At 35.2% G+C, this 10,417-nt stretch overlaps 1 protein-coding gene across 1 annotated transcript in view; it reads left to right on the forward strand.

Annotated features, from left to right (window-relative positions):
• DNAAF6 (dynein axonemal assembly factor 6) overlaps positions 1-7,874 on the forward strand; it is a 40,916-nt gene extending 33,042 nt beyond the window's left edge. The window contains exons 6-7 of the mRNA XM_079911602.1: positions 2,203-2,288; positions 7,025-7,874. Of these exons, the coding sequence (XP_079767728.1) occupies positions 2,203-2,288; positions 7,025-7,154 (216 nt within the window). The 3' untranslated portion in view covers positions 7,155-7,874. The remainder of the gene's footprint in view (positions 1-2,202; positions 2,289-7,024) is intronic.
• Positions 7,875-10,417: the final 2,543 nt, after the last annotated feature.

Genomic DNA, 10,417 nt, shown 5'->3' on the forward strand with positions numbered 1-10,417 from the left:
CCGAATTCTTCGGTTGGTAGTAGCTTGTTAGTTCCGCATTCCTTACCAGGACCTCCTGTTGTAAGATAACTCATGCAAGTGGTTACTGTCGGGCCTGGCCAGGGTGGGTGGTTTTGGTCAGTGGTTCCCCTAACACTGAGCCCTCTTGCCAACAGCCATGTGAGTGAGCCACCTTGGATGCAAATTCTCTAGCCCCAGTAAAGCCTTCAGATGTCTGCAGCTCAGCCAGTATTTTAACCACAACCTCATGATAGACCCTAACTAAGCCAGAACTACCTAGCTAAGCCACTCCTGAATTCCTAACCTATGAAAAATGTGTAAGATAATAAAAGTTTATTGTTGTTTTCAGCCATTAAATTAAGGGGGGGAGGAAGTATAATTGGTTTTCGTTATACAACAATAGATAACTAATAAGCAATAATATGTGACAGAACCAGAATTCAAGCCCAAGTTTGACTCCAAAGGTTGAGCTCCCAAAAGGTTGAAAGTTTCCCAATGACATTTTTAGCTATTTTCATTAGTTTACCTATTAAAATAATTTTTCTTTGAAATGAATTCAGTTTGCCTCCTATGTAAAGAGAGGAACATCAATCCCTTTGTTTGGTCAGTGACATACTGTATTTACTAATACTGGACAAGTTAGGTCTTGGGTACAGTCAGTTCGAAGTCAATAATAACAATGTCTATTTTCCAGGTATTCAATAAAAGTATTTCTGAAGAAGTCTGATTCATGTTTCAGGAGGAGTTTCTCTGTTGACTCTTCATTGAATCTTCTACCTTATGAGATATTAATGTGTATCATTAAGGAACTTAATTTGTTCCTTCTCCTGTCCCTCCTCTGAAACCATTTTAGTACACAATTTTAATTTCCTCAAGAGGAAAAATTAATGAGTTGTTTCTGAATTACCCTTAACTAGAGTTGCAAACAATTTTAAGAACCACTTTGAAGTTCTACCCAAAAGTTGTATCTAAATTTCACTTGTCATAATTTTTTTTTCCTTACTCAAATGTCATTTCGACCCTGGGGAAATAATTTTTTACCTTGAAAGAGATAAACATTTCAAACTAAAGAAGCAAATATTTGTACTTCTTAGTCCAGGTGAAATGAGTCATCCTGCAACTAAAGAACATCTCAACCTGACTATCAGATCTGAATGTTATTGAAGTAAGAATAGGTCTTTCTTGTCCAGTAGACTGCTCATTTAATTTGAGGTAGAGCCCCTATAACTACCTCTTTGAGAAATGTTCTATTTCTCTCATTCAAAGCATCTCTAATTAAGAAGATATGAATTTTCAAAATATAAATTAGGAGGTAATTCTTTGTTTAATGAAAATATTAACTAAAGGATATATTTAGATAGTAGGACCTGTAGAGCTCTATTTACAAATGTTTGTTTATATACAGTTTAATAAAGTAAAATATAACTCACAGACATGTATTCATTCACATACTTTATATCACAAAAACACTATTGCCTATTTTAAGCTTCTTATAAGGAATTCTAATTTTTCCCACTACTTATTTGATATGTATTTCCTTTATAACCTGTTGCTTTTATGCTTGCTATTCCAGCTCTGAACTCACCAGATATCCAAGATTTCAAGTCTTCTAGCTCATAATTGAGATGAGACAGTTTTAAGTGAAATCTTACTAAATCAATAAATAGTCCCATTTTTGTGTAGGGGTCATATTGTTATTTCTCTTTTGTTCTGTTAACAACTTTTCTGGACCCCTACATTTCTCCAGGAAATGTGTATGGGAGTTTATACCAGGAGACTATAACATGGCATCACCAACCCACACCCAACATGAGAACTAACCACTTTTTATACAAAGTACCCAGTGATATAAAAGTAGTTGAAGGTCCCCAACTCTAGCAGGTGCACTAGTATGCACCTTCAAGCAGTGAATGTACAGGCATGTAACCAAAGTGTTTCTATAATAGTTTTGGAGGCAGATAGATCTTAGTCAAATTACAGACAGTTGCCTTGGGTCACTCACTAAACTTTTCTGTATCTTGGTTTCTCCATCTGTAAAATGGGGGTAATAATCACTGCTTCTCAAGATTGTTACGAGGAAAGAGCATAGTCTGGCACATAGTCGGCATTAAATAAGTATTACTTCTCATTCCCCTGTCTTTTACTGCACTCTTCAAATTAACTGTTCCTCAAGACAACAGTATTTTTCATTTTCTCTTTCAGATTAAAATTAAACTGCCAAATACGATCACTTCTGAAATTGAACTCAACGTTCAGGAAATGACCCTTGACCTCCGTACTCCTAATAAGTGAGTAAAACTTAGAACTAGAATAATGAATATTATAATATTAATGAACCTTTAGTCAATATCCTTTATAAAAGTGTACGTAATTATTTTGTATCACTCCTAAAGTCTGAAGAAAAGTGAAAAAGTCAGTCATTCAGATGTTTGATCTAGGTAATATAAACATATATTTGTAAATACCTAGATTTTTTCCTACTTTACATGCATACATTTGGATTAGGTTGATACCACCAAGACATAGTCCTTGACATTCAGATACAGTTTGCTTATCTGTCAGGAAAAATAGCTAGAGGTGAAAATCTCTTAAGTTGTAAGTCTTGCATGTGGCTTTCTGGTACAGTGATGGCATGAAAGAAGCAATCTTTAAGCATATTGGATACTGTGGGGCTCTAAGGTTAAATTTGATTATATTCATCTAAAAATCAACAAAAAGTCTTATCAATTGCTTAAAACAAAAGTTCTAACAGCTAATTTATCACTAGATCCTCAAGTTACATGAATACATTTAAAAATAATGCAGATGATAATGGAATAATTCAACTAAACATTTGATATTTTCAAAGTAGTCTTGTTATTATACAAGTTCAAATCATGTTCCCCGAACACAATGTATACGGTAAAATTCTGATAAAAATGTTTATCTTGAAACCTGGATAAATCAGCCCTGTCTCTCAAAACTAACTCTATAAGGAGGGAATCTATAGAACCTGGCAGGTGCTAGATAAAATGTCTAAATATCTCACTGCTTTGTTCACTTTTCATCTGGATGTATAGCAGTGAGCACACTTTGGCTGAGTGCAGTGATTCTTTGTAACTCATAGACATTTCAAACTGGGTGCGGGGAGCAGTCAGCTCCTAACACATTCTCTTCCTTCCATTATCAGTACCTACAATTGTCCTTTGTTGATTGTAGGGCTTCAAGAAAATAACAAAATTAAATCTCTGGTACAAAAGACTTCTGTGTGTAAACAACCCAACGTAAAATGCATAGCTTAACCTTGATTTCTACAGTAGATGCATTTAACCCCAAATGATCTACAGATGAATACATATCAAATATTTTCTCATTACTTAATATGATTTCAAAAATGTATTCACTCAAAAAAAGTCTCATATTATAAAAATTACATTCCCTATTCCTACCATTCACTTCAAGGAGTATTGTAATTTTTTTCCATTACATGTTATACACGCATTTACTCTTCCACACAAACTTTGCAAGGAAAGTTGGTTAAATGAACAGTCAAATTTTTCATGATATTTGTGCACTTGTTAAAAGCACACACATATCTACACACTATGGAGTTAATTTCCGTTCCCCTAGCAGTTCTCACTGTCTCCATCCATCTTTAGGCAGCTGCTCTGGCTATGCTGTCATTCCAGATATTTATCAGAGCTCACTAAATGAAAGACTCACACAGAGATATTTTTCCACATAGAATGTAGGCTGCACTAGGTCATTTGGATCTTACAGTACTTATACATTAAATGCTCAGTGCATGAAGGTACTGTCTCTTAAGAAGAAGATTCATTAATTAAGATAGAAGACAGAAGATAGAATTAAAGTTTTTATCACTTTTCCTAAACACTTGAACATGCTTTGGAGCCACGCTATTACCTGAAATTGTATTATTGGAAATGTGTCTTGTTTTTTAGTTTATTGATATGCACATCTACTTTCTTTAGTTTCTAACTTTGACACCTGTAACACTATGCTTACCGGCTCCAAGAAAGATAAGAGCGGACATTCTGCTAATGTATCTATAAGGCAAAACAAGTGAATTTATTTTAACTGAATTGACTAGTAATATCAGTCTATTGATAGTCAACTGCATTAAAATTATAAATAAAACAGAATTTTAGCATTGTAGATGGAAAAGAAATAAAACAGTTTGCTGAATTCTTCATTTTTTACAACGTTGTTTTGGTATGTAGATTCCCAACATGGAGTAGATAGAAAGGAAGAAAGATAGGGGAAATTGTATAATGTCTCAGAATCTCCTGACTTTATCGTCATATGGGGTTTCATTAGTTTTTAAGATGAATTCTAAGAATATCATAAATGAATTCCTTGAATGTGATAATAAAAACACACTCTGAAGACAAATATGAGTTAATTTTTGGTTGTGTGTTGCTTTAGATTATCTCACCTTTGCGGTGCTCCTTTGATTTATTGCATTGGCCAAAAAGTTATTTCGGGTTTTTCCATATGTCTTCCAAGAAAACTCGAACGAAATTTTTGGCCAACCCAATAGATTGAGAGTTGGCTGATATTCAAAGACGTAAACACCTAAAAAAATATTTTCTAAATGGAATAGTGAACTGCAGCTCAGTAGCTATTTCTGCACTTTCTTTGAAAATAGTTATGTCTCCAATAGGAAACGTTAAAAAGGCCATGTCCTTTTTTTATCCCAGATATGTAAATCAAATAATTTATTAACTACATAAAATAAAAAGTGCATTATGTGAATATGTACAGAACAAGGTTGTCCTTTATTTAAATCTCTTGCAAGAAACATCAACTTGGGGCTTCCCTGGTGGCGCAGTGGTTGAGAGTCTGCCTGCTGATGCAGGGGACACGGGTTCGTGCCCCGGTCCGGGAAGATCCCACATGCAGTGGAGCGGCTGGGCCCGTGAGCCATGGCTGCTGAGCCTGCGCGTCCAGAGCCTGTGCTCCGCGGTGGGAGAGGCCACAACAGTGAGAGGCCCGCGTACCGCAAAAAAAAAAAAAAAAAAAAGAAAGAAACATCAACTTGAATTCTCTAATATAAATGTAAACATGTGAGTCTATAGAGTTCACTGTACAGATAATTTTGGGGTTTTACTTTCATATATTATTGTTTGCATTTAAATAATTTCTAATGAAAATTAACACTGGATAAACATTTGATCAGTGACTAAACTGTAGCTTCTTAAAAGGCAAATATATTTTCAAAGTAGAGGCAGAGGGATTGGGTTCAAATGTTCATTCATATTTTATTATAGTACTAATTTATACCAGTTATTCAAATATCATTTTGTGGTGACCTGTTTGCTTTTCATTCGTTTATTCATTCAGTCAACAAACATTTATGAAGTCTGCTAGACACTGGGGGGACACCGAAATAAAACACAGTCCTGTTCTTCAATGAATTGTATATGATTAAGTATTAGTAGAATTTTATATTGTTTAAAATATAACTCTCACTTCAGATATCACACAGTATTTTCCTTCTTCTAAGAGCCTAAATAAGTTGCACAGTTTCTACTCAAAATTTTAGCATGGGAAGCTGTACTACTAAGGACTAGACAAAAATGCAGGGATAGATGGACCATTCCAATGGCCACTGTCTCTTTTGAATTTATTTCTCTCTGGATAGAGAAGTGCACATTATCATTGGAACTCCTTCTTCAACTGATTTTAGGTGTCTTTTAGTGCAATGAAGCTACCACCACTGAGCTTTGCTTTCTTTTAAAAGTGAATATACTATCATTTGTAGAATAAGGGATAAAGCAAATCTAACTCTAGTACAACCTATATTGTAAACAACTTTAAAAAGATGGACTCTCGGGAATTCCCTGGTGGTCCAGTGGTTAGGACTTGGTGCTTTTACTGCCGTGGGCCCAGGTTCGATCCTTGGTCAGGGAACTAAGATCCTGCAAGCTGTGCAGCATGGCCAAAAAAAAAAAAAAGGACTCAATGGTTTTTGCACCCATTTTTTTTGAGATGCCAAATATTACAGGGTATATTAAGAAACATCGCGATTTCATTACTTCAAGTGGAGAAAGTTGTTTCTCCTACCCCAGATATTTGGAATGGAACAAGAGTAACAGAAAATTCCTCCTATAGGTTCCAGAGATGTGTGATAAATACTTTTAATGAGCCCAGTTTCCTGAACTTAGGTCTTTGCAAATGAGCAAAGAAGCAATTGATTTTCAAGGGCTTTATTTTCAAATACTAGTTCTTTGTACAAGTATTCAATAAGTACCCCTAAAAATTACCACATTTCCTATACTGATTTGGACCTTATACCTTCTAAAAGAGCTTTTCTGCCCACTTTTTATAGAGATACTCAAGCCTTCTCTACTGAGAATGTGAGGTAACAAGTGTTTCATGTATTTAATTTTCTTCAGATACCAGCATGTGCCGACCCTATGCATAATTCAGATTCATACCACTATGACAGAATTATGGATGTCTCATCCCAACCATGCATCTAAAGCATACAATTATCCAGCAGCTGAGCCATAAACTGCAAACTACACTCAGCAATCTCTCACAGGAAATTTTTGCCAATGTATAGTAGAAAGAACAGAAGCAGGCAGAGAAAAGCACTTTCATTGATCTGGTATTGAAATCATTCCAGGCCTGAATTTCAATAACTACACCTAATGTAGTAGTAGAGATTCAGTTGTGTTAGCAGAATTATTTAGAACCATTCCAATTTTCAGGTTTCTATCAGGCAGCCACATTCCATCTACACATAAGTATGACTGGCAATAGATCTATCCAGCCAACTTAAAGTTGCAATGGTTCTATTTCTATGCCAATAAACATAGCCTGAGACTACGTGTATATAATGCAAAATGAGGTCAATTTAGAAAAAAAGAGGGGTGGTCAAAACCACTGGTTGGATTTTTAAGGCCAAAAAAATGGTATACTAAATAGTTTTTTGGTTCCTAACATTGTGGTGATATATATTGCTTCCCATTGTCTTGATATCACTGATTCTAGGTTTTTATTTTGTTTTGTTTTTTAGGAAGCTGTTGTTAACCCTTCCCTATCCTGTGGAATGCAACAGTGCCAAAGCTTTCTATATCGCTGAAACTGAGACTCTCGAGGTCACCATGACTATGAAACGAGAGTTGGATTTTATTAATTTCTTCTGAAACAACATGAATAAGGAGGAAAAGTGGTAAAATACCACTGATAAAAAATTTAAAAAACTTTGAAAAAATTGGTTAATGTTTACTATCTTCTCTTTATTATTCTGACATATTTCAGGCAGGGCCTAAATTCAATTCTAATACTATTCTCATCATTTACAGTCATTTCTATTAATCTAGTAGGAAATGCTGTTTTCTCATACTAATAAGCTATTCCATTTTTATAGTGATAGCTGGATAGAATTTACAGGCTAACCAATTAGATTACTACATGGTCAGCTAAATAACTGAAATATGACCATGAAATCGTTGGTCCACTTATTTCAGTAGTTTGAAGAACTTAAGCCAATTGATTATACCATGATACAGTCAGGTGCATAGCAATTGGTCATTACTGTCACCAGAAAAGTTTATTTAGTTTCCTTTTTGTTGATTTAATCAAATGATTTCGAGTGTTCTCTGTTTAGGCTCTCACTATTGTTCTGGAATATACAAATAACAGAGGATTATAAATAGTTTGATGTGCCATACTAACAACATGTTTACTTGAATAAGAAATACTCTTGAGCACACAGTGTTATTTGGCTTCCTCGGTCCTGTTCTCAGTGTTTGGATCTATTTAAGTTAAAAATATTTTCCTTTTGTGCACTAATAATTATTAACAATGCCTTTATGAGTACTGTGTTTATATTAATTGAATTTCTTGACATTTAAAAGGAATATAAAGAAAAGTGTGGCGCATTTACAAATCCTGTCTCTCTCATTTCGTATATCGTAATTGGACATACTTATGTTTGAATTTGTACCCTGCCTCTTCTGTACTGTATTGCATAAGTTTACTTTAGAATTATTTATGAATAACTTGACTTGGTCTCACACATCATTGTAGAACTCTGGAGTTACCTGGGAGTAAAGTTTGAAAAGAGATGAACAGCGGAAAGATGTGAACAATTAAGGGACTAAATACTCAAGCAGATATTGTCTAGGTTTAATTATGCAGATAACTATGAAGCATCTAGTTTATGACTAGATCAAATAGAAGGAAAAGACTGAGATTTTGGAAAAAGTGGTTATGTTAAAACACCAAGCTCTTGTAGAGAATTTGACTTTGAAATTACCACCATGACTTTCTTCTGAGGGTGGGATTAACTGAAAAGAAGTTAGTGTCTGTGAATTTAAGTCCATGGTGTCACAGAATTAAGAGTGTCCTACTTTGCTTTCTTAACATCTTTTTAAAAGGCTGTATTTTAAGAATTTAAGACTATACCCTAAACTTTAAACTCTGGAGTAAACCTAAGCAGTAGCCAATATTTTTCTTCTCTAGAGAGCAACAGTGAGTCAGTGGAAAATGTATCTCTTCTTTCTATGTAGTGGCCCTAATTACAAAGACCATTATTACTCAAGCTGACTGTATGTGTACAAGTTGTCCCTGGAAGAGAAGATAGAGCATATCCAGGGCAACTTGAATTGGGCTTTGGTTATGTTGTACTGTATCAATTATATAATGAAACAGAGCTTCAGGACAATGAAATGTGATCTAGTAATTTATACCCATCTTCAAATCATCCTACTTCACTGTCCTTGGCCTCAGAAGTAACAACTTTGTTATCGTTGCTGTTTTGTTTTTTTAAGCTAATTCACAGGACTTTTCTCTCTTTAAAGGGGAATAGTCCATTAAAGCAAATGTAGAAAAAGAGAATACAAAAGGAAGTTAAAACCACGATTGTGGCATATTATTAGCCTTCTCCTTCATGAACTTCTTTACCTCCCTTTTTGGTTTTATAATCTCAAGTTGCGTTTGTGAAGATTCAGTCATTCATTCATGCACTCATTAATGCATTCTTTCAACAAATATCCACTGAGCATTTACCACATGCCTGGCACTATGTTATGTGCTGGGCATATAGCAATGAGCAAACCGGATGTGGTCCTTGTCCTCGTGGAGCAAGTAGTTTAGCAAGGGAGACCAACAATAACCAAGTAAACACATAAACACATATTTTCAAGTTTATTATTAGTGTGAAGGAGAACAATGCGTGCTTTGAGAATATCAGAGAAACCAAACCTAGTCTGGGGAAGGAGGTCAGAAAAGGCTCCCCTAAGGATTTCATACTCAGCTGAAACATGGAGAATAACTAGGATTTAGCCAGGCAAAGAGAGTGTTGAGGGAAGGAGGGTGGTAGGGCTTCTAAGTGCAAGGAGTAGCAAATGTGAAGACCCAGGATGGAAAGAACCTGGAGCGTAGAGTTCAAGGAAATTAAAGCCTGTGTGGTTGAAGTAGAATGAATCTGGCAAGTGTGACTGGAGGTAAGGTTGGAAATGTAGGCTGGAGCAATGTCATGTAGAACCTTACAGGCTAAGGTTAGGAACTTGAATTTTATTCTAAGTTCTTTGGAGAAGAGAATGTATTTGGAGGCAAGAATGAAAATGAGGAGACCACTTAGGAAGCTATTGCAATAGCCTAGGCAAGTTATTATTCTACACTTCATCCTAAGTAAAATTCATTTGATTTTTTTCTAATTAGAAAAAAAGTACATGCTTACATGATCCAAGTAGGAAACTTTAACAATACAGAAAAGCTCTTTAAAAATAAAGCACCCACCTCCTAGAGAAATGGAAATAAAAACAAAAAGAAACAAATGGGACCTAATGAAACTTAAAACTTTTGCACAGCAAAGGAAACCATAAACAAGACGAAAAGACAACCCTCAGAATGGGAGAAAATATTTGCAAATGAAGCAACTGACAAAGGACTAATCTCCAAAATTTACAAGCAGCTCATGCAGCTCAACATCAAAAAAAAACAACCCAATCCAAAAATGGGCAGAAGACCTAAATAGACATTTCTCCAAAGAAGATATACAGATTGCCAACAAACACATGAAAGAATGCTCAACATCATTAACCATTAGAGAAATGCAAATCAAAACTACAATGAGATATCATCTCACACCGGTCAGAATGGCCATCATCAAAAAATCTAGAAACAATAAATGCTGGAGAGGGTGTGGAGAAAAGGGAACCCTCTTGCACTGTTGGTGGGAATGTAAATTGATACAGCCACTATGGAGAACAGTATGGAGGTTCCTTAAAAAACTAAAAATAGAACTACCATACAATCCAGCAATCCCACTACTGGGCATATACCCTGAGAAAACCATAATTCAAAAAGAGTCATGGACCAAAATGTTCATTGCAGCTGTATTTACAATAGCCAGGAAATGGAAGCAACCTAAGTGTCCATCAACAGATGAATGGATAAAGAT

This window comes from Stenella coeruleoalba (assembly GCF_951394435.1).
Source record: "Stenella coeruleoalba genome assembly, chromosome: X".
Taxonomy (NCBI): domain Eukaryota; kingdom Metazoa; phylum Chordata; class Mammalia; order Artiodactyla; family Delphinidae; genus Stenella; species Stenella coeruleoalba.